General features: G+C 39.0%; 1 protein-coding gene across 5 annotated transcripts in view; it reads right to left on the bottom strand.

Moving 5' to 3' along the window:
- The window catches only part of VSIG4 (V-set and immunoglobulin domain containing 4), a 96,485-nt gene extending 72,268 nt beyond the window's left edge, over positions 1-24,217 (bottom strand). For 4 of the 5 annotated variants that reach the window (XM_061410300.1, XM_061410299.1, XM_061410297.1 and 1 more), the window contains exons 1-2: positions 24,030-24,217; positions 18,535-18,891 (exon numbers count right to left, since the gene is read on the bottom strand). In XM_061410300.1, the coding sequence (XP_061266284.1) occupies positions 18,535-18,891; positions 24,030-24,084 (412 nt within the window). In that variant the 5' untranslated portion in view covers positions 24,085-24,217. The remainder of the gene's footprint in view (positions 1-18,534; positions 18,892-24,029) is intronic. The other variant, XM_061410301.1, reaches the window with a different exon arrangement.
- Positions 24,218-26,079: the final 1,862 nt, after the last annotated feature.

Raw genomic sequence — 26,079 nt, 5'->3', positions numbered from 1 at the left:
GAACAGTGAGGAGATTCCTTTAAAAAAAAAACTCAAAATAGAACCACCATATGACCCACCAATCCCACTGCTGGCATACACACTGAGGAAACCAGAATTGAAAGCGACTTGTGTACCCCAATGTTCATCACAGCCCTGTTTATAATAGCCAGGACATGGAAGCAACCTAGATGTCCATCAGCAGATGAATGGCTAAGAAAGCTGTGGTACATATACACAATGGAGTATTACTCAGCCATTAAAAAGAATACATTTGAATCAGTTCTAATGAGGTGGATGAAACTGGAGCCTATTATACAGAGTGAAGTAAGCCAGAAGGAAAAACACCAATACAGTATACTAATGCATATATATGGAATTTAGAAAGAAGGTAATGATAACCCTGTATGTGAGACAGCAAAAGAGACACAGATGTATAGAACAGTCTTTTGGACTCTGTGGGAGAGGGTGAGGGTGGGATTATATGGGAGAATGGCATTGAAACATGTAAAATATCATATGTGAAACGAATCGCCAGTCCAGGTTTGATGCATGATACAGGGTGCTCAGGGCTTGTGCACTGGGATGACCCAGAGGGATGGGATGGGGAGGGAGGAGGGAAGAGGTTCAGGATGGGGAACACATGTACACTCATGGAGGATTCAAGTTAATGTATGGCAAAACCAATACAATATTGTAAAGTAAAATAAATAAATAAATTAAATAAAAGAAATGTCAGTGCTCACTCTTGCCATCTCCTGTTTGACCACTGCCAGTTGGCCTTGATTCATGGATCTAACATTCCAAGTTCCTCTGCAATATTGCTCTTTACAGCATCAGACTTTACTTCCATCACCAGTCATATCCACAACTGGGTGCTGTTTTCGCTTTGGCTCCATTTCTTCATTCTTTCTGGAGTTGTTTCTCCACTCTTCTCCTGTAGCACATTGGCACCTACCTACTGAGTTAATCTTTCAGTGTCCTGTCTTTTTGCCTTTTCATACTGTTCATGGGTTTCTCAAGGAAAGAATACTAGTGGTTTTCCATTTCAGAAGATCTGAATGGTCATTTCTTTCCAAAGAAGTGTACAGATGACTAACAGTCCCATGAAAAGTTGCTCAGCATCTTTAATCATCTAAGAAATGGAAATTAGAAGCACAATTTGATATCACTTCACACCTATCAGAATGGGTATTTTCAAGAAGATCACAAATAGCAAGTGTTGATGATGATATGGAGAAAGGGGCACTGTAGCACACTTTTTAAGGGAATGTAAAAGTGTTACAGCCACTGTGGAAAACTGCATGGATGTTTCTCAAAAAAACTAAAAATAAAATTATCATATGACTCAACAATTCCACTCATGGGCATTTATTTGAAAAAAAGAAAAATCGCACTCCAATTTTTATTGCAGCACCATTTATGATTGGCAAGATATGGAAAGACCCTAAATGACCATCATCAGATAAATGGATTAAAGAATATGTGAATGGGGAGAGGAAAGGGCAAGAAGGGGTAGATAATTAAGAGTTACAAGCTATTATGTATAAAATGAATAAGCTACAAGGATACATGGTAGAACCCCAAATATATAGCCACTATTTCATAGCAACTGTAAAGGGAGTATAACCTTTAAATTTTGTGAATCACGACATTGTACACCCACCAGAAGCTTAATATTGTACACCAACCATACCACAATAAAATCAATGCAAAAATCCTAAATAAAATATTAGCAACCATAAAAAAAAATCAGTAGCTGATTTCTTATTGAAAACAATGGAGGTCATGAGGCAGAGGGCTTACATATTCAAAGTATGTGCATGCTAAGTTGCTTCAGTTGTGTCCAGTTTTTTGCCATCCTGTGGACAGTAGCTCACCAGGCTTTTCTGTCCATGGGAGTCTACAGGCAGAAATACTGAAGTGGGTTGCAATGCTCTCCTCCAGGAAATCTTCCCAACCCAGAGATCTAACTCTCATCTCTTATGTCTCCTGAATTGGCAGGCAGGTTGTTTTTTTTTTTTTTTTACCACTAGTGCCAACTGAGAAGCCCCATTCAAAGTACATATTATATCAATCAATAGTTCTATATTTAGCAAAATTGTCCTTCAAAAATGAAGCAGAATTAAAACATTCCAAGACAATGGGGAGAATGTGTCACCAGCATATTTGTACTGTGGGAAATCCTGAAGGGATTCTTCAGGGTGAAATGTAAGGACAGTGAATGGTAACTTGAATCAAAGCTAAGAAATAAAGCACAAATAAAGGTAATTTATCTAACTAAACGTAGAAAGAGTATAAATGTATTTTTTGTTGTAACCCCTTTTTCTATCTGATTTAAAAGACAAATACAGAAACAATAATTAAAAGCCTATGCTGATATGGTTATAATACATAAAGATGTAATTTGTTATAATAACAGCATAAATAGGGAGAATGGAATTATGTAGAAACAAAGTTGTATATGCTATTGAAATTAAGTTAGCAAGAATTCAAACTAGATTGTATTAAATTAAGAATTAATAGTAATCCCCATGACAACCACCAAGAAAGTTACAAAATATATATGGGAGAAACAACAAAAGGAATTGCATAGCACACTATATTATATCTATTTAATACCCAAAACAGAAGTAATGAAGGAATAAAAGAATGAGAAAAGACAAGATATATAGCACATTGGCAAACATAAACCCTATCTTATCAGCACTTACATTAAACATAAACAGATTAAATTATCAAATTTAAAGGCAGAGATTCACAGAATGGATAAGGAACATAATTCAACTAAAAGCTATGTATATTTAGGATTCAAAAGACACAAGTGATTTGTTATTAAAAGAATGAAAAAAATATACCATGTAAACAGTAAACAAAATAGAGCCAGAGTACCTATACTACTATCAAACAAAATATACTTAGCAGCAAAAAATTGTTATTAGAGACAAAGAATCACATTTTATAATTATGAAAGGATCAGTCAATCAATGACACTACAATTATAAACATGTATGCTCTTAACAACAAAGCCCCCCAAAACATGAATCAAACAGTGAGTGCATTTTAAGGAGAAGTAGTTGATTAAAAAGTAACAGCTTGAGATTTAAATACTACATTTTCAACTATGGATAGAATACCTAGCTAAAAGATCAGCAAGGACATCAAAGACTTGAAAAATACTGTTAACCAATGGACCCAAAGACATGTACAGGACACTCCACAATACAACAGCAGAATACACATCCTGTTTAAGTGCACATGGAACATTATCCAGAATATACCATATATGTTAAGCCATAAAATAAGTCTCAATAAATTTGAAACAATTGTAATAATGTACCATAATACAATAAAATTAGAAAAAAAATAGCAGAAGGAAATTAGGGAGATGCAAACATATGTGAAAGTCAAACATTTCTAAGTAATCAATGGGTTAAATAAGAAATCATTAAGAAATTAGAAAATACTTACAAATTATTGAAGATAAAAACACAGCATATCAAAACTTATTGGACACAGTGAAAATAGTATTTTGGTACTACTTAGGTACTATAGCTAATACTACTTAGCTATAAATACCTACACCAAAAAATTTAAAAAAATTCTGATTAATAACTTAATCTTTCACCTTAAAAAGAAAATTAAAAATAGAAGAGAAAACTAAGCAGAAAATAAGCATATTGAAGAAATCAAATATTTAGCAGAGATAAATGAAATAGAAAATTGAGATAAATGAAATAGAAAATTGAAATAAATAAATAAAATCAACAAAACCAAAGTTTGATTATTGAAAAAGATCAACATAATTGGCAAGCCTTTAGCAAGACCAAACTAAAAAGAAAGAAAGAAGGCTCAAATTATTAAAATCTTTGATGAAAATGGAGACATATCTACTAACTTTATAGAAGTAAAAAGAATGACAAGAGAATACTATGAATAACTGTATGACAATGGATTAACTAAGACACAAACAGTAAATTCCTAGAAATTCACAATCTACTGAAACTGAGTACAGAAGAAATATGAAATCAAAAAAGACAGATTTTTAATGAGTGAAAAGATTGGATTGCTAATCAAACAACTTTATATAAAGTAAAGATTAAGCCCAGGTGTGGTTTCACTGGTGAATTCTATAAACCCGCCCCCCTTTTTTTTAAAATAATGCCAACTCTTCACAAATTCTTTCAAAAAATGGGCATGGTAGCACCTCCTAGCTCAGTATATGAGATCATTTTTATCACTCACTTGGAATTGTATAATGACATAAAAACAAAAGAAAACTAAGAACCAATATTCTTTATGAATATAGATGCAAAACTCCATAACAAAATACTAGCAAACCAAATCTAGCAGCATATTAAAAGGATTCTGTACCATGATCAATTTATCCCAGGAATGCAAGATTGCTTCAGCATTTGAAAATGAGTCAAGATAATACACTCTCTTAATAAAATAAAGAAGGCAAGAAATACACAATCATTTCAATAGACACAGAACATGACTTGACACGATTCAATACCTTTTGATTATAAAAGCACTCAAAAAGCTAGGAATAAGGAAATGTTCTCAACCCAAGCAACATTTACCAAAATAAAGGCATCTGTCATCATATTTAATGTTGAAAGAAAGAATATTTTCTTGTAAGATCACAAAGAAGGCAATGATTCCCATTCTTGCCATGCTTTTTTCACCACTGAACCGTGGGTACTAGCCAGAGAAATTGTGCCAGAATAACAAATAAAAGGCATCTAAATTGGAAAGAAAGGAATAAAATTATTTCTACTTTTAGATGACAAAATCATATATACAAAAACCTAAAGAATCCACAAAACAATGATTAGAGCAAATAAATGTTTAGCAAAATTGTAGGATATAAGATCAATATACAAATATCAGTTGTACTTCTGTACCCTAGCAATGAACAACCCAAAAATAAAATTAAGGAAACAATTTTGAAAATAAAAAGGTACCCAAATTGGAAAGGAAGAAGTAAAATTCTCACTATTTGAAAAGAGACATGATACTGTATAAAGATAGTCCTAAAGACCACCAAAATTTTTTAAAATTAATAAATGAATTCAGTAAAATAATAAAATATAAAATCAATATACAGAAATTTGTGGTATTTTTATATAACTCTCAGAAAGATAAGTGAAGAAAATAATCCAATTTATAATTGTATCAAAATTAAAATACTTAGTAATATATTTAGCCAAGATGTTAAAAGACATGTACAATGAAAACTGTAAGACACTGACAAAAGAAATTGAAAACACAACTAAATAAGGAGATACCCCATTTTTCTGGATCAGAAAAATTAATGTTTTTAAAATATCTATACTACTCAAAATAATCTACAGATTAAATACTATCCTTGTCCAAATTCCAATGGTACATTTCAAAGAACTGAAACAAACAATTCTAAAATTTATGTGGGGGAAGGAGCCAAGATGGCCGAGGAGTAGGATGGGGAGAACACTTTCTCCCCCACAAATTCATCAAAAGAGCATTTAAACATCGAGTAAATTCCACAAAACAACTTCTGAATGCCGGCAGAGGACATCAGGCACCCAGAAAAGCAACCCAACTCTTCGAAAGGAGGTAGGAAAAAATATTAAAAACAAAAAAAAAGAGACAAAAGAGGGAGGGACGGAGTTCTGTCCCGGGAAGGGAATCTTAAAAAGAGAGAAGTTTCCAAACACCAGGAAACCTTCTCACTGCCGAATCTGTGCCGAGCTTTGGAAGCACAGAGGGCAACATAACAGGGAGAAAAAATAAATAAACAATTAAAACTTGCAGATTGCGAGCCCTATGGTAACTCCCCCAGCGGAGAAGCAGCGCAGACGCCTGCATCTGCCATTAGCAAGCCGGGGCTGGGCAGGGAGGTGCGGCGTGGGCTGCATCGCTGAGAGTAAGAATCTAGCCTGAATACCCTGAGCGCTATCTGAGCGAAATAATTTGGGCTAGCAAACCAGACTGTGGGATATCTACCACGCGAAAAGCCAGCCCTAACCTAAGACCGCCAGGCCCGCGCACGGAACAAAGGACTGAACAGAGATAGCCGGCTGCAGACCTTCCCCCTCCGGTGACAGGCAGCCAGAGCCGGAAGGGGGCAATCGCAGCCCCAGAGAGACATTATCTATAAAACTGTAAGCAGGCTTCTTTGCTAACTAAAACTTCTTGGGGGTCTGGACGGTCAACATCTGCCTGAGAAGGTGCGCCGGTTTTACACCCAGATCACCGAGTGGCGGGGAGGCGATAAGTCACAGCATTGGCGCTCGCCAAACACCTCATCACCTGAGCTGCTCAGACCTGGGAAGAGCACAAAACGCAGGCTCAACTGAGTCTGCGCCTCTGAGGACTACCCGAGTGCCTGAACCTGAGCGGCTTGGACCTGGGAGGTGCATGCAGCCCAGGGCCGGCCTCGGATTGTTCCCGGCGGAACAACCTAGAGTCCGAGTAGTGTGGACAGGGAGGCTACACGCGCCGTGAGCGGGGGCAGACCCAGGGTGGCTGAGGCACTGTGAGCCCACGCCAGTGTTATTTGTTTGCAGCATCCCTCCCTCCCTCCCCACAGCACGACTGAACAAGTAAGCCTAAAAAAAAAAACAAAAAAAAAAAGTGTCCTCCACCGTGCCCTTTGTGTCAGGGCGGAAACCAGATACTGAAGAGACTAGCATACAGAAGAAGATATAACAGAGGGAAATGCCTTGGAAGCTACAGGCAATAGATCAAAACCCTGTGGTTACTACGAACTACATAGGAAGGGGCCTATAGATCTTGAGAAATATAAATCTGACCAAGGAACTAGCCAAAAATGAACTGAACCCACAACACCCACAAAAAAAAAAAAAAAAAAAGTCCTAGATATATTTTTATTATTTTTACGATCATTCTTTCTTTTTTTTTTAATTAAAAAAATTTTTTTAAGTCCTCTATTGTTCCTTTAATTTTCACTTTTATAACCTATTACTTTGCAAAAAAAAAAAAAGACCCTATTTTTTTCTTCTTCAGCAAACTTCATATATATATATTTTATAATTTTTTGACCCTGTTTTTTTTTTTGTTTTTTTTTTGTTTGTTTTTTTCTTCTTTTCTTTAACATTGTATTTTTGAAATTCCAAACTCTACTCTAGATTTTTAATTTTCACTTTTTGGTATATGTTATCAATTTTGTACCTATAGTTTTTTTTTATATAATTTCATTGTATATCTGAAATTCCAAACTTTACTCTAGATTTTTACTTTATGCTTTTTGGTATTTGATATCAATTTTGTACCTGTATTTTCTTTATAATTTTTGTGACATTGTTCGTATTTGTTTGTTTGTTTTCTCTTTTTATTTTTCTTCTTTTTTTTTTTTTAACATTGTATTTTTGAAATTCCAAACTCTACTCTAGATTTTTAATTTTTGCTTTCTGATATTAGTTATCAATTTTGTACCTGTACTTTCTTTATAATTTTCGCGACCTTGTTTGTTTTTGTTTGTTCGTTTTTTCTCTTTCTTTTCCTTCTTCTTTTCTTTAACATCGTATTTTTGAAATTCCAAACTCTACTCTAGATTTTTAATTTTTGCTTTTATGTATTTGTTACAATTTTGTACCTTTAAGGACCCAATCTTCAGGACCCATTTTTCACTAGGGAGTGAGATTACTGGCTTGACTGCTCTCTCTCCCTTTGGACTCTCCTTTTTCTCCACCAGGTCGCCTGTGTCTCCTCCCTAACTCCTCTCTACTCTACCCAACTCTGAATTTCTGTGTGTTCCAGACGGTGGAGAACACTTAGGGAACTGATTACTGGCTGGATCTGTCTCCCTCCTTTTCATTCCCCCTTTTTATCCTTCTGGCCACCTCTGTTACCTTCCTCCTTCTACTCTTCTCTGTATAACCCCGTGAACATCTCTGAGTGGTCCAGTTGTGGAGTGCACATAAGGAAGTGACTACTGGCTAGCCCACTCTCTCCACTATTGATTCACCTCATCTCATTTGGGTCACCTCTAACTCCCTCCTCCCTCTTCTCTTCTCCATGTAACCCTGTGAACCTCTCTGAGTGACCCTCACTGTAGAGAAACTTTTCATCTTTAATGTAGACGTTTTATCAATGGTGCTGTATAGAAGGAGAAGTTTTGAAACTACTGTAAAAATAAGCCCGATAACCGGAAGCAGGAGACTTAAGTCCTAACCCTGACTCCAGGGAACTCCTGACTCCAAGGAACATTCATTGACAGGAGCTCATCAAATGCCTCCATACCGACACTGAAACCAAGCACCACACAAGGGCCAATAAGTTCCAGGGCAAGACATACCAAGCAAATTCTCCAGCAACAAAGGAACACAGCCCTGAGCTTCAAGATACAGGTTGCCCAAAGTCACCCCAAAACTATAGACATCTCATAACTCATTACTGGACATTTCATTGCCCTCCAGAGAGAAGAAATACAGCTCCACCCACCAGAACACCGACACAAGCTTCCCTAACCAGGAAACCTTGACAAGCCACCTGTACAAACCCACACACAGTGAGGAAAAGCCACAATAAAGAGAACTCCACATACTGCCAGAATACAGAAAGGACACCCCAAACTCAGCAATTTAAACAAGATGAAGAGACAGAGGAATACCCAGCAGATAAAGGAACAGGATAAATGCCCACCAAACCAAACAAAAGAGGAAGAGATAGGAAATCTACCTGATAAAGAATTCCGAATAATGATAGTGAATTTGATCCAAAATCTTGAAACTAAAATGGAATCACAGATAAATAGCCTGGAGACAAGGATTGAGAAGATGCAAGAAAGGTTTAACAAGGACCTAGAAGAAATAAAAAAGAGTCAATATATAATGAAAAATGCAATAAGTGAAATTAAAAACACTCTGGAGGCAACAAATAGTAGAATAACAGAGGCAGAAGACAGGATTAGTGAATTAGAAGATAGAATGGTAGAAATAAATGAATCAGAGAGGATAAAAGAAAAACGAATTAAAAGAAATGAGGACAATCTCAGAGACCTCCAGGACAATATTAAACGCTACAACATTCGAATCATAGGGGTTCCAGAAGAAGAAGACAAAAGAAAGACCATGAGAAAATACTTGAGGAGACAATAGTGGAAAACTTCCCTAAAATGGGGAAGGAAATAATCACCCAAGTACAAGAAACCCAGAGAGTCCCAAACAGGATAAAGCCAAGGCGAAACACCCCAAGACACATATTAATCAAATTAACAAAGATCAAACACAAAGAACAAATATTAAAAGCAGCAAGGGAAAAACAACAAATAACACACAAGGGAATTCCCATAAGGATAACAGCTGATCTTTCAATAGAAACTCTTCAAGCCAGGAGGGAATGGCAAGACATACTTAAAGTGATGAAAGAAAATAACCTACAGCCCAGATTATTGTACCCAGCAAGGATCTCATTCAAGTATGAAGGAGAAATCAAAAGCTTTTCAGACAAGCAAAAGCTGAGAGAATTCTGCACCACCAAACCAGCTCTCCAACAAATACTAAAGGATCTTCTCTAGACAGGAAACACAAAAATGGTGTATAAACTAGAACCCAAAACAATAAAGTAAATGGCAATGGGATCATACTTATCAGTAATTACCTTAAACATAAATGGGTTGAATGCCCCAACCAAAAGACAAAGACTGGCTGAATGGATACAAAAACAAGACCCCTACATATGTTGTCTACAAGAGACCCACCTCAAAACAGGGGACACATACAGACTGAAAGTGAAGGGCTGGAAAAAGATTTTCCATGCAAATAGGGACCAAAAGAAAGCAGGAGTAGCAATACTCACATCAGATAAAATAGACTTTAAAACAAAGGCTGTGAAAAGAGACAAAGAAGGTCACTACATAATGATCAAAGGATCAATCCAAGAAGAAGATATAACAATTATAAATATATATGCACCCAACACGGGAGCACCACAGTATGTAAGACAAATGCTAACAAGTATGAAAGGAGAAATTAACAATAACACAATAATAGTGGGAGACTTTAATACCCCACTTACACCTATGGATAGATCAACTAAACAGAAAATTAACAAGGAAACACAAACTTTAAATGATACAATAGACCAGTTAGACCTAATTGATAACTATAGGACATTTCATCCCAAAACAATGAATTTCACCTTTTTCTCAAGCGCACATGGAACCTTCTCCAGGATAGATCACATCCTGGGCCATAAATCTAGCCTTGGTAAGTTCAAAAAAATAGAAATCATTCCAAGCATTTTTTCTGACCACAATGCAGTAAGATTAGATCTCAATTACAGGAGAAAAACTATTAAAAATTGCAACATATGGAGGCTGAACAACACGCTGCTGAATAACCAACAAATCACAGAAGAAATCAAAAAAGAAATCAAAATTTGCATAGAAATGAATGAAAATGAAAACACAACAACCCAAAACCTGTGGGACACGGTAAAAGCAGTCCTAAGGGGAAAGTTCATAGCAATACAGGCACACCTCAAGAAACAAGAAAAAAGTCAAATAAATAACCTAACTCTACACCTAAAGCAACTAGAAAAGGAAGAAATGAAGAACCCCAGGGTTAGTGGAAGGAAAGAAATCTTAAAAATTAGAGCAGAAATAAATGCAAAAGAAACAAAAGAGACCATAGCAAAAATCAACAAAACCAAAAGCTGGTTCTTTGAAAGGATAAATAAAATTGACAAACCATTAGCCAGACTCATCAAGAAACAAAGGGAGAAAAATCAAATCAACAAAATTAGAAACGAAAATGGAGAGATCACAACAGACAACACAGAAATACAAAGGATCATAAGAGACTACTATCAACAATTATATGCCAATAAAATGGACAACGTGGAAGAAATGGACAAATTCTTAGAAAAGTACAACTTTCCAAAACTGGACCAGGAAGAAATAGAAAATCTTAACAGACCCATCACAAGCATGGAAATTGAAACTGTAATCAAAAATCTTCCAGCAAACAAAAGCCCAGGTCCAGACAGCTTCACAGCTGAATTCTACCAAAAATTTAGAGAAGAGCTAACACCTATCCTGCTCAAACTCTTCCAGAAAATTGCAGAGGAAGGTAAACTTCCAAACTCATTCTATGAGGCCACCATCACCCTAATACCAAAACCTGACAAAGATGCCATAAAAAAAGAAAACTACAGGCCAATATCACTGATGAACATAGATGCAAAAATCCTTAACAAAATTCTAGCAATCAGAATCCAACAACACATTAAAAAGATCATACACCATGATCAAGTGGGCTTTATCCCAGGGATGCAAGGATTCTTCAATATCCGCAAATCAATCAATGTAATACACCACATTAACAAATTGAAAAATAAAAACCATATGATTATCTCAATAGATGCAGAGAAAGCCTTTGACAAAATTCAACATCCATTTATGATAAAAACTCTCCAGAAAGCAGGAATAGAAGGAACATACCTCAACATAATAAAAGCTATATATGACAAACCCACAGCAAACATTATCCTCAATGGTGAAAAATTGAAAGCATTTCCTCTAAAGTCAGGAACAAGACAAGGGTGCCCACTTTCACCATTACTATTCAACATAGTTTTGGAAGTTTTGGCCACAGCAATCAGAGCAGAAAAAGAAATAAAAGGAATCCAAATTGGAAAAGAAGAAGTAAAACTCTCACTATTTGCAGATGACATGATCCTCTACATAGAAAACCCTAAAGATTCCACCAGAAAATTACTAGAACTAATCAATGACTATAGTAAAGTTGCAGGATATAAAATCAACACACAGAAATCCCTTGCATTCCTATACACTAATAATGAGAAAACAGAAAGAGAAATTAAGGAAACAATTCCATTCACCATTGCAACGGAAAGAATAAAATACTTAGGAATATATCTACCTAAAGAAACTAAAGACCTATATATAGAAAACTATAAAACTCTGGTGAAAGAAATCAAAGAGGACACTAATAGATGGAGAAATATACCATGTTCATGGATTGCAAGAATCAATATAGTGAAAATGAGTATACTACCCAAAGCAATTTATAGATTCAACGCAATCCCTATCAAGCTACCAACAGTATTCTTCACAGAGCTAGAACAAATAATTTCACAATTTGTATGGAAATACAAAAAACCTCGAATAGCCAAAGCGATCTTGAGAAAGAAGAATGGAACTGGAGGAATCAACCTACCTGACTTCAGGCTCTACTACAAAGCCACAGTTATCAAGACAGTATGGTACTGGCACAAAGACAGAAATATTGATCAATGGAATAAAATAGAAAGCCCAGAGATAAATCCACCCACCTATGGACACCTTATCTTTGACAAAGGAGGCAAGAATATACAATGGATTAAAGACAATCTCTTTAACAAGTGGTGCTGGGAAAACTGGTCAACCACTTGTAAAAGAATGAAACTGGACCACTTTCTAACACCATACACAAAAATAAACTCAAAATGGATTAAAGATCTAAACGTAAGACCAGAAACTATAAAACTCCTAGAGGATAACATAGGCAAAACACTCTCCGACATACATCACAACGGGATCCTCTATGACCCATCTCCCAGAATATTGGAAATAAAAGTAAAAATAAACAAATGGGACCTAATTAACCTTAAAAGCTTCTGCACGTCAAAGGAAACTATTAGCAAGGTGAAAAAACAGCCTTCAGAATGGGAGAAAATAATAGCAAATGAAGCAACCGACAAACAACTAATCTAAAAAATATACAAGCAACTCCTACAGCTCAACTACAGAAAAATAAACGACCCAATCAAAAAATGGGCCAAAGAACTAAATAGACATTTCTCCAAAGAAGACATACAGATGGCTAACAAACACATGAAAAGGTGCTCAACATCACTCATTATCAGAGAAATGCAAATCAAAACCACTATGAGGTACCATTTCACACCAGTCAGAATGGCTGCGATCCAAAAGTCTACAAATAATAAATGCTGGAGAGGGTGTGGAGAAAAGGGAACCCTCTTACACTGTTGGTGGGAATGCAAACTAGTACAGCCACTATGGAGAACAGTGTGGAGATTCCTTAAAAAACTGGAAATAGAACTGCCTTATGATCCAGCAACCCCACTGCTGGGCATACACACTGAGGAAACCAGAAGGGAAAGAGACAGGTGTACCCCAATGTTCATCGCAGCACTGTTTATAATAGCCAAGACATGGAAGCAACCTAGATGTCCATCAGCAGATGAATGGCTAAGAAAGCTGTGGTACATATACACAATGGAGTATTACTCAGCCATTAAAAAGAATACATTTGAATCAGTTCTAATGAGGTGGATGAAACTGGAGCCTATTATACAGAGTGAAGTAAGCCAGAAGGAAAAACATAAATACAGTATACTAATGCATATATATGGAATTTAGAAAGATGGTAACAATAACCCGGTGTACGAGACAGCAAAAGAGACAGTGATGTATAGAACAGTCTTATGGACTCTGTGGGAGAGGGAGAGGGTGGGAAGATTTGGGAGAATGGCAATGAAACATGTAAAATATCATGTAGGAAACGAGTTGCCAGTCCAGGTTCGATGCACGATGCTGGATGGTTGGGGCTGGTGCACTGGGACGGCCCAGAGGGATGGTATGGGGAGGGAGGAGGGAGGAGGATTCGGCATGGGGAACACATGTATACCTGTGGCGGATTCATTTTGATATTTGGCAAAACTAATACAATTATGTAAAGTTTAAAAATAAAATAAAATTAGAAAAAAAAATTTATGTGGAACCACAAAATAATGCAGAATAACCTAAAACAATCTTGAGAAAGAAGAATAAAGCTGGAGGCATCATGTTCTCTGATTTCAAACTATACTTCAAAACTATAGTAATCAAAACAGTATGATACTGGCACAAGAACAGACACACAGATCAATGAAACAAAACTGAGAGCCTAGAAATAAGCTCACACTTACATGGACAATTAATTTATGACAAAGGAGCAAAGATGTGAATAGAGAGGAGGAGCAAAGATGTGAAATTGGAGATTTGGAAGTAAGTGATGACTCCAGTTTACAAAGTTATATTGGGGTAAATAAGGAGGGACAGACAATAAAAACTACCTGTTTTAGTAGGTCGGTAGTGGCCACAGCCGAGAGATGGGGTGGCAGATGTAAAGTTTTATTTAATGACACATATGTTGAAATGAAAGTGTTAGTCACTCAGTCATGTCCAACTCTTTGTAACCCCATGGATTGTAGCCAGCCAGGTTCCTCTGTCCATGGGATTTTCCAGGCAAGAATAGTGGAGTGGGTTCCAATGCCCTCTTTCAGGGGATCTTCCCAACCCAGGAATTGAACCCAGGTCTCTCTGTCAGATTCTTTACCATCTGAGCCACTGTGGATGTTATTTACATATATATGTACATTAGGCTTGCATAATACACCCCACTCCAGTACTCTTGCCTGGAAAATCCCATGGACAGAGGAGCCTGGTAAGCTGCAGTCCATGGGGTCGCAAAGAGTCGGACACGACTGAGCGACTTCACTTTCACTTTTCACTTTCCTGCATTGGAGAAGGAAATGGCAGCCCACTCCAGTGTTCTTGCCTGGAGAATCCCAGGGACGGGGGCAGGGGAGCCTCATGGGCTGCCGTCTCTGGGGTCGCACAGAGTTGGACACGACTGGAGCAACTTAGCAGCATATATATATATATTATATATATGGCTATATATAATATGGCTTAGGTAGAGGATAATGGATGAAGCATGGAGTTAGAGTAGTTGAGGTTAAGAGCTGAGGTAAAGGATTTTTCTGTGGAGAAAAAGATATATCTTACACTGAGCCAAGAGGGAATGAACAAGGGAATGTCGAAGCAGAGAGGGTGCTTGATAGAGTTCACATCTGATGGTGGGGATCTGGGTCTTCTCAAGTTAAGGAGAAGGTGACCTCATCTTCTGGGAGCAGGGCTGAAACATGAAATAAGTCAGAAATTGTTCTGAATAGCTGCTATAAGGAATAGGACATAGATAAGCAAATTGATTGACAAACAGCATAGGGACAGGCAGTAGATGACACAGAGTATGAAACTAAAGTGGGGCCAATGCATCTCTGTACTTTTTCCAGAATTGGGGGATAACACAGAGTGTGAAGTGTATGTAGGACAGAGATGAATCAGGTGACCAGACTTAAGGAACTATGTTGAGGTGGAAGAGAAGGCAGGTAGAGGAAGCCAAGAGAAAGTAACTTGGATCAGAGAGCAGGAAAGGATGTAACTTCTCTGGGCCTCAATTTCCTTATCCGTCAGTAGAGGTCAGTTGTGAGCACTGCCTAACAGTTTTATTGTCTGTCAACATGGACTGGAAAAGGAATAGGCAGGCTGATTGGTTGTGAGCAAGGTCATGCTCAAATGGGCTAGAAACACACTTATAGAAAGATGAGAATGTTCAACTTGTCTCTTTATGAAGCACACTTTTTTTTTTTTTTTTTTGCTTTCTGGCCATGTCTTTCTCTGCTTGACCAGATTGTCATCTCTCAAAGAACTGGACCAGTGTCCATAAATTTCTTTCAGGATGAGACTCCCCTTATTCCTTCCTAAACTAACAGACCAAAACTTACAGCACACACATCCTCACTACATCTAAACTTTGGCAAACAAATCCCTTCAGGCCAAACAGGAGTCTCAAACCAATATCAACCACCTAATGGGAAGTAGATGGAGAAACAGTGGAAGCAGTGTCAGATTTTATTTTTTTGGCCTCCAAAATCACTGCAGATGGTGATTGCAGCCAGGAAATTAAAAGATGCTTACTCCTTGCAAGGAAAGTTATGACCAACCTAGATAGCATATTCAAAAGCAGAGACATTACTTTGCCAACAAAGGTCCGTCTAGTCAAGGCTATGGTTTTTCCAGTGGTCATGTATGGATGTGAGAGTTGGACTGTGAAGAAAGCGGAGCACCAAAGAATTGATGCTTTTGAACTGTGGTGTTGGAGAAGACTCTTGAGAGTCCCTTGGACTGCAAGGAGATTCAACCATTCCATTCTAAAGGAGATCAGTCCTGGGTGTTCATTGGAAAGTGAAAATGAACTCGCTCAGTCATGTCTGACTCTTTGCAACCCCATGGACTGTAGCCCACCAGGCTCCTCTGTCCATGGGATTCTCCAGGCAAGAATACTGGAGTGGGTTGCCATTTCCTTCGCCAGGGGCTCTTCCCACCCCAGGGATCGAACCTGGGTCTCCCGCACTGTAGGCAGACGCTTTAACCTCTGAGCTACCAGGGAAACTCATTGGAAGGACTGATGCTAAAGCTGAAACTCCAATATTTTGGCCACCTCATGCGAAGAGTTGACTCATTGGAAAAGACTCTGATGCTGGGAGGAATTGGGGGCAAGAGGAGAAGGGGTCAACAGAGGATGAGATGGCTGGATGGCATCACTGACTCAATGGACATGAGTCTGAGTAAACTCTGGGAATTGGTGATGGACAGGGAGGCCTGGCATGCTGCAGTTCATGGGGTCACAGAGTCAAACAGGACTGAGCGACTGAACTGAACTGAACCCAAGTGGAAGGAGACAGTTTGCTTACTTTTGTTACACAGAGATATCCTCTGAGGATAATAATTTTCAGGAGACTCTGAGGGTAATCTCCTAAAGGAAGTTAGCCCTCAACTTGTTTTGGGAAATAAAAACCATCTTGGAATAAGTATCTTCCCTTCCAAGGAGATTTCTTTAAGGGCAACAAGATTCATTTGGCCATATCAGTGCTGGGCTGTTCATTTAAATTCCAGTCTACAATCATTATGTACACAGTTTGCAGTGTTTCCAAATAATTCTGTAATAAACATTCAGACCTTGATTAGACTTCAACCAGAATTTGCATTTGGCTTTAGGGAAAAAGAGGGGAGATTTAAAGAAATTGTGCAGAGATCTGGGCTTTATTTCATAAAGCAAAACTGAACAATCAACCAACAAAATAAAAATAACAGCAAAAAAAAAAAAAAATCGAAGCACAACAAAAACAAACCAATAAAAAGTATCCCAAAGGGTGCCCAGAAACTGGTATAGGTTCAATCACGAGAGGCAATCAGACATAGTGGGAGAACATGAAACCTGAGTACAAATCCTGCCTTGAACTTCCAAACAGTAAGCCCCTGGACAAGTAGATTTCCCTTTCTGACGTGTAGTTTCTTCTTCTGTAAAATAAGGGTAATGATAGCTATCTCATGAGATAATTGTGGGATTCAATGAGAAAACATGTGCCAACTTCTTGTGCATTGTATATGGCAAAAAAGGGTACTTAGTAACTATTACTTTTCCCTTTACCATCTTCATCTACTTAACCTACAACATGACAGGAAATGTCTCCAGTGTTATTGTGCCAGTCCAGAATTTTTCCTTAGTAATTGAACAACCAAGGACTCCCTCCCCACTCTGCCCAATTGATTTTCTCTGGGATGAGGGCATTATGTTGATATATGTCTCTGGAGCAAGGTAGTCCACTGAGATTCTCATCAAGAAAGAATGTTGCTCACCTTTGACCACAAATTTCACAGTGTGACTGTGCTGCTCAGAGCCTAACCAGCCCTTGACAGTACAGAAATAGGAACCTGAGTCATCTACCACTGCAGACTTCAAAAGTAAGATATTGAAGATTCCTACTTTGATGGGTACTTGGTTGTTAGTCTATTCCTTGTATCAAACATAATTAATGGGGGGAGATCCCCAAGCCTGGCATTGAAGGCTAATCCTCATTCCTTTGGGTACTGTGAAGCCATAGCCACTGCCAGTCATCACTGTGGGTTTAGAAACAGATACTGCAAAGGGAAGACAAAAGAGGAGGCTCTGGGAAGTTACAAGGATATGAAAACACAAGGCTGTCACCCATGTTGAGTCTAGGCTTATAAATATTTCTGCAAAGGGAAAAAAAGGGCTGCTGATGTGGGGAACAAAAGGGAATAAGATGACTTAAATAAAAATAATTTCCTTGGAAAGAATAAGTATCATTTTGTATTATTTGGGGATGTGTGCTATCTGTAGTTTAAAAAATAAACTGACTAAAACAAAGCCCAAACAGCTTTTTTGTTTTGGTTTCATTTTTCATTTTGCTTTGTTTGCTTGTTTTTGTTCAGAGTTTTTGGTTTATCTGAAGTTTTGGATGACCAGGGGTCAGATTTTTGTAAAATTGTCAAGCCAGCTAAGCTTATTTTTACTAATCCATGCATACTCTTCCCCAGAGTTTCTCTGCCAACATTTTTACATTCTCTGATAACCTGATCAGATATACTTATTTTTATGAGTTTTAAGAGAGTCCAAGGGTACAATCAGGCTGTGGGTGCTGGAATTTCTGGGACATGTGAAGGGGTAGAGATTTGAAGGCCAGAAAGCCTTCCCAACATTTATTAAATTCTGCCACGAGAGTGATAACCCTGAGAATATCCTGTTCACTACCTCTGATTAGCACATATAACTGAAGAGAGACTATGTAGAGGTAAACTAAGGTCTCTGGATTTCTTAGGACTTTCTAGGATTGCAGTCCTTTATTGGGTCTTTGCTTACCAGTACTTTCTTAACGCCCATAGTGACTCACGTTTCTGGACTCGGAGTTCAACGATTTTATCTCTCACAACTTGGTTGCCATCAGGAGTCTGCCAAGTGACTTCACATGTGTAGTGGCTCCGGTCATCCATCTCCAGGGTATTCAGTTGGAGGGACACATCTCCTGGAACCTCATGATTTACATGCAGGCGGCCCCGGTACTTTGCTTGCTGAATATGGTCTCCAGAGGGGTCACGTAGAAAAATGGTGACTGAGTCAGATCCACGTTCTACCAGCCACTTTACTAAGACTTGTGTATACCCTTGCAGAGGACCATAGGTACAGGGAATATTTACATCCCCTTTCCAAGGCCCAGTCACACTCTCAGGCACTTCCAGGATGGGATGTCCTGAAGAGGAGGGAACAGAAGAAGGGAGAAGACACAGATGGTACACTCATCTGAGAGCTAAGATGGCAGTGGCAGGCTTCAAGAGGTTTCTGAGAAACACACCCTTAACTCATACGTTCAGATTTCCCATGATCTTTTCTTCTCTGCCAGCTCTCTCATCAATCAGAACCAGTCCTTAGAAGGAAAGCCCTAAAGTTTTTTTTTGTTTTTTTTTGTTTGTTTGTTTTTTTAGCACTTGTGAGTTTCAAGTTCTTTTCCTATCACTTCCTTGCTTTGAAGTGATCCTGTGTAAGTCAATTTACACCATGTTGGACCTATTTTTTTCATATATTATATAGAAATTCTGAGGGGAATGATCTCTAAGGATCCTACAAACTCTAATATTCTGTAAATCCATGGAAAAAACCTCTTTCAACATTTTCCAAAAGAAGTATGGGAGCAAACGCTGAGCAACTGGGTCTGAGCTATTTTACTGCATGTAATTATGCACTTGGAGAAATGTGGTGGCTTCAGGTTTCAGAAAGAAAAGACTATCTACCCTGCTTATTCCTCACTGCTCCCTCAGAAAGGCTCAGTGACTGGATCCTTGCACTAAAATTATTTTCTGGAAGGGAAGAAAGAGGCAGGCAAAGGACAATTCTCAGGGTGGAAACTTGTATAAGATGCATTTCTGTTTAGCAAAATCATCAGCTATGGTTAAATGTTGAAAACATGCAATTTGTAAGCTTGATATTTTTTCTGATTTCTATCCTTTCTTTATCTTCCTTTTTGTTTCTCTGAGTTCTCAGCAAAAGTACATTGGAAAATTTCATCCTGAGGAGGAATGGAGAGGAAAATATCTGGAAGGGAAAAGGTTCTGAGTATAATTCTAGAGCTGACTGGTAGGAATGGTGATAGGGCCAAAGGGTGATTATTTCTTGGCTTGCTGAGAAAGGAAACTAAGGGGGAAAAGTTGGGGATGTTGAGAGAGATACCACCTTCCATCAACAATTTCCATCCATAAGCTCATATCTTGAGAATTTTGTGTTTTATTTAACTGGAGTCAGAAACCAGGGATTGTATTTAGATATGATTTTATATCTCTCTTAGGAGAGGTAGTTTCAAAGTGTAGAAAGTAAAAGAGTTAGTCGCTCAGTTATATCTGACTCTTTTCAACTCCATGGAGTGTAGCCCACCACAATCCTCTGTCCATAGAATTCTCCAGATAAGGATCCTGGAGTGGGTAGCCATTCCCTTTTCCAGGGGATGCTCCTGACCCAGGGATCAAACCCAAGTCTCCTGCATTGCAGATAGATTCTTTACCATCTGAGCCACCAGGGAAACCCTTATCAAATAAAAGATTTTTATATAGCCTAAGATTCCCAGGCTTTAATCAAACAGATGAAAGATAGAGTGGGGGCATGTGTTCTAGCTCTCAGAATGTATTGCCAAATACCAGGGCTTCTGTCAATGGGAATGCTAAAGTCTAGCCTTTGGCCTGTGCCCTCAACAGAGACTCTAGTACATCTCCTTTACAACCTGCTGGGACCTATCGAGTTATGAACAGGTAATAGGTCATCCCTTGGTTGTAGGGAAACTAGAGAGGACACTTGAGCAACAAGGCAGCTTGGCAGCCAATGTGAAATGTAAGTCAAATTAAGAAATACTCATCACTTTCCTGGAAATTTGGGTAGGGGAAAATCTATTTCAGGAAATTCCCAACACTTGGGGAGACACTTTGCCCATTATGGATCCTTGCAAACCACCAAATGGTGAGGTACTTGGTGCAACAGGGTTTGAAGTACCAGGCAGGGTGGAATTTGGAGGCTTCCAGTATGGCATAGCTAGAAGGGCTTTTAGAATCCACCTAGACACATTCCCTCATGGTACATATGGACAAGCTGAGGCTCAGTGAAAGAAAGATGCTTACTCAAAGTCATACAGAAAGTAAGGGCACAGCCAGGCCTGGAGGACTAGAATGAAGTCTTTCAGATGCCACACTGCCTCCATACTTTTTAACCTGATTAATCTACCAGCCACAACTGAAACCAGAACCTTCTTATCTGGATCTATTTGATATGGTTTAACAGTGGCATCTGGTCCCATCACTTCATGGGAAATAGATGGGGAAACAGTGGAAACAGTGTCAGACTTTATTTTTTGGGCTCCAAAATCACTGCAGATGGTGACTGCAGCCATGAAATTAAAAGACACTTACTCCTTGGAAGAAAAGTTATGAGCAACCTAGATAGCATATTCAAAAGCAGAGACATTACTTTGCCAACAAAGTTCCATCTAGTCAAGGCTATGGTTTTTTCCAGTGGTCATGTATGGATGTAAGAGTTGGACTGTGAAGAAAGCTGAGCACTGAAGAATTGATGATTTGAACTGTGGTGTTGGAGAAGACTCTTGAGAGTCCCTTGGACTGCAAGGAGATCCAACCAGTCCATTCTGAAGGAGATCAGCCCTGGGATTTCTTTGGAAGGAATGATGCTAAGGCTGAAACTCCAGTACTTTGGCCACCTCATACGAAGAGTTGACTCATTGGAAAAGACTCTGATGCTGGGAGGGATTGCGGGCAGGAGGAGAAGGGGATGACAGAGGATGAGATGGCTGGATGGCATCACTGACTCAATGGACGTGAGTCTGAGTGAACTCCAGGGGTTGGTGATGGACAGGGAGGCCTGGCGTGCTGCGATTCATGGGTTTGCAAAAAGTCAGACACGACTGAGTGACTGAACTGAACTGAACTGAACTGAACAGTGCTACCCTAGGACTGGAAAATATCCTCTTGACAGCCTAAAAAATAATTCTCTCATCTGCCAACTGCTTTCTGAGAAATCTTTCCCAGAACTTCAGAGCTTAGCTCTCCTCCCTCAGGAGACTGAATATTATTCAACTATTTCATCCCTTCAGAAGAAAGAAAAGGGCTGGGCATTGACTCAAAGGGCTTTGTTGGAGTGTTTTGACTTGAGAAAGAAGGGCTAGTACTGAGGCCCACACTATTCCTGGGACCTGGACTTTAAAAAGTAAAGAGATCTGTGGCTTGTGTGATGATCCTAAGCAAGGAAAGGCCTGGTTTGGGTGGTTATGAGATCCATTATGGGCTCCATTTAAACTTTTCATCCTCATATCATCAAACAGGCAGTCACATCTTCTGATGACCCTGAACATCTGTGTCTGGCCTCTCTCCCCCTATTATAATGCCCACTCAATAGAGGATTAGTTTACATAATAGATATTTGAAAAAATTTTATAGTGTTTATAAAATGCAAATGTTAGGATTTATTTTTATTATTTAAACATATGTCTTAAATCGAGAGACTTTTTAGAAGTGAAGCCACAGTCCTCCAGAGCTTTCCACCTGGCAGGGTGTTTTGAGATCAGTCAAACTGATCTCCTCACTATACAAATGAGCTGGGGACACTGAGATTAAGGGAGAAGGAAAGTGTTATCGGCCAGTTTGTTCCCAGTCTCAGGTCTGTGGTGTTAGACTCTCTACACAAATGATAGACCTACTTCTAGGTCTAAATAACCTCCACAGGCTGTGGAGGGAACAACACACACACACACACACACACACACACACACACACACACACACACACGTGATTTCAATTTAACATTTGCAAAATGGTCCTCTGAGCTCCAGTCCTGTCTCTTTAATTCCCAACTCAAATCAACTGATTTGGAGAAAGTAGAGAGGTGCACTCTAAAATGTATTAGAGAGTGAAAATATTGTAGTTGTAGAAAGAACAATAATTTTTAGGAGCATTAACTCTGTTGCTGATGCTCTGTGACCTGGAAAAAATTATTTTCCTTCTTTGGTGACTTAATTCAGTGTCTCTTCTAACTCTGAGGTTCTAGAATTTGATGGACGGCAGAGCCCCAGGACAAGGTGATTTAATCTGAGTCAGTTATGGAAAGTTGGATTCTTTCTAACAACATAAATAGCACCAAGTTAGCACTCATCTCGTCTCTCCCTCTAAGGATATGGAATAAGCAGGGATGAATCAAGGATCCTTTTACCTTATCGTGAGTTTCACTTAGCTATTACTCAGGCTTAGTTTCTTAAAGGGAGAAGGGAATGGCAACCCAAGGCAGTATTCTTGTCAAGAGAATCCCGTGGACAGAGGAGCCCGGAGGGCTGCTGTCCATGGAATCGCAGAGTCGGGAACGACTGAAGCAACTTAGCATGCATTGGAGAGGGAAATGGCAACCCCCTCCAGTATTCTTGCCTGGATAATCCCATAGACTGAGGAGTTTGGCGGGCTGTTGTCCATGGGGTCACACAGAGTCAAGCACAACTGAAGTGACTTAGCATGCATGCATGTATTGGAGAGGAAAATGACAACCCACTCCAGTATTCTTGCCTGGAGAATCCCAGGTACAGAGGAGTCTGGTGGGCTGCCATCTATGGGGTCACACAGAGTCAGACATGACTGAAGTGTCTTAGCAGCAGCAGCATCAGTTTCCTAAAAGGCTATTTCAGTTCTCAAGGGTATAAATGAAGATACAGTAGGATTTCAGAAAATAATGCTGCTATGAGATAGTCAATCCTCTTTTGGTATATAAGTCCAGCATTAAGTTGGACAAATTACCCCAGACAAATTGGGCCATGTCCACAGGGAAGTGAGTCATCCTAGGAAATGATAAGAAATCAAGTCTTGTGAAGAACAGTTGAAGGAGCTAAAGCTGTTTAACTTGGAGAAAAGATGAATCAAAGGAACATTGTTTCTGTCCACAGCATTCTAAAGACCTGTCACAACATTGAGAAGATATATTTTTTGTGTCTCCAAGAAACAGGGCTGGGATCCTTTGATAGAAGCCACAAAGGAATTGATTTAGTTCAACACAAGGAAGTTAGGAACCTTTTTAGTGTCCCTGAGATACAACAAATACTAGAAAATAATGTGTATGTTTTACAGGGGATGATCCTTTCCAGTTTCTACCCAAACTTATCTCCTGGCTTCTTCAATAACCTTCAACCACTTCCCTCCCTTCTGCCCAAAGCTGATAGAATCTGGATCATTGGCTGAGAACAATCACTCATTTAGCAGGAGTAGGCTTTCCTCAGTAGGCATTCAATCCCACCTCTCCCCACTCCCCCATTTTTGCCTGTGCCAAAAGTGGCAGCCAGGCCCCCTTTTGCTACTTTACCATAGATGACCACCAGTAGGTGGCTCAGGAGCAGCAGGCCCAGTAAGAGCCCCATCACAGCCAGAGCCACTTCTGTCCTTTCTTCTAGCCTCCTGATATTAAAAAGATGAACTCCTGATGGCTTCCAGAGTCTGTGCTTGCTTACTTCCCTTTCTTCCTTATATCTCTCACACGAACTCCAAGTCTCATCTAACATTCCCCTTCCTTCCCTATTTCAGTACAAGTCACATGAGCACCCCCTCCCTACCCTGCCTTGGGTTGGAGTTTTAACTGTGAGTGAAGCAATTCTTCCCCTTGCTAAAGTATTGCCTTGACTTTCCCTGGAGCCAATAGGAGTTTCTGGCCTTTGATTTCCCAAGCTGTGTTTATTTTGTGTTTCCTCAACAAGATGAGGTTGAGGAATAACTTTGGGATGAGTGTGCTCCCTCCACTATGGAAGTATTTTCCTTCCTGGTGTGCCCAGGTAGAATAGATCAACTTTGCTGGACTATGCAATATTCAGCAGTTGTACTGTTAACCTGTGTCTATTCAGTCTATGCAAATAAACAAAGGGTTGGAGATGGGTGTCTATGGGCCTCAGAATGCAGGAGATTAAGTTTGTGAAAGATATTTTTATATATCAGTGTTTAAATAATTTGTAAGCCCATGAATAATGCTGTTATGGGGGAATATACCCCCACATCTCCTATAGGGAAAGCTTTCTCTGATAGCTCTGCCTCTTTGGTGGTAAGGGTAAAGTTTCCATTACTGCTCACAAGGAATCTTTTATTTATTTGTTTAGTTGGAAAGTTAGGTCTGGCATTCAGTGTACTTGCCAATTGATTTGACAGTGGTATGCTCTATTAGATTGACCTTTTAAATGGTTTTACACTGATACATACACCTGACCCGTAAGAGTTATATTAAGCCTTATGAGAAGCTTAATTACTTCTCTTCATAAGCCTCAGGGTGACTTTTAAGTCCACCAGAAGTCTAACTCTAGGTTTGGCACTGCTAACAGTTCACTAATCTTTGAAAATATAAACACTTCCAAGAGGAAAAATACACCCAACAAATTCACACTGCAGTGGGTCTCCAAAGAGAGACATCATCTCCTCCACTCCTGTGTGTAACCACCTCTAGTGCCTGTCAAGGAGTGGTTACATACAAATGAGTTGAGGCTGGACAAGGGCTAAGAGGCGACTCTAGCATTTCAGATTCTGCCATTATCACATGGGATTCTCTCAAGTCCCTCTGGCTTCCAAATTCAGTCTCCCTTGTATGGCTGTCCCTTGCTTTTTGGTCACTTCATTTAGTCTACCTCACTGGAACTTTTAGTCATTCTTTCCCATCAGGTCATCACTCAGGGAACCCTGAACTTTGGAAAACCCTCCTTTTGTATTTTCCAACCAACATCCTACTACCATCACCACCATTCACACACACACACACACACACACACACACACACACACACACACACCTCTTCACCTAGACAGTCTTTGCCTGATGAAGAGCTGGAACCCCATGCCCCCTTGGACTGGTGTCAATTTCTGTCTGGCCTGGTGATTGCATTATTGAACTGCCTCTTGCCTCTTGTTATGATCTCCTAGATCTGAACATAAATAAAGGTCCTCAAGAGCATGCACAACATTTCTCTGGGGAAGACTTACAGTCCTGAAGTAGGTTCAGTAACTCTGTTGAGAAAGAAGAACATTGAAGGGAAAGTTAGAAATTCCACTGAAGGTGAAGTTAGAAATCCTAGAGACAGACCTGACTCTGCATCTTTCTGAGACTTTAAACAAGTTAAATCTCTCTGTTCCTCAACTTCCCCAATTGTAACATGAGCACCGCTAAACTTGATATTTGTATCTTTTCTGATATTTAAAAATCAAACTATAATATACTTAGAATAACAAGTATAACAATGACAGCTACTATTTCTTAATCATTTGCTTTTCCAGGCACTGTACTAAGCACTTAGTGCAGATTATTTCATTTGGTATCTACAATCTCCTAGGTAGGTATTATGGTATTATTGTACTCACGCTTGTGTCTCTTTTGTCACTCTA

The sequence above is a fragment of the Bos javanicus genome, chromosome X (assembly GCF_032452875.1).
Source record: "Bos javanicus breed banteng chromosome X, ARS-OSU_banteng_1.0, whole genome shotgun sequence".
Classification (NCBI taxonomy): Eukaryota; Metazoa; Chordata; class Mammalia; order Artiodactyla; family Bovidae; genus Bos; species Bos javanicus.
Note: the sequence above shows the minus strand (reverse complement) of the source record. Positions and strands in the feature narration are given on the sequence as shown.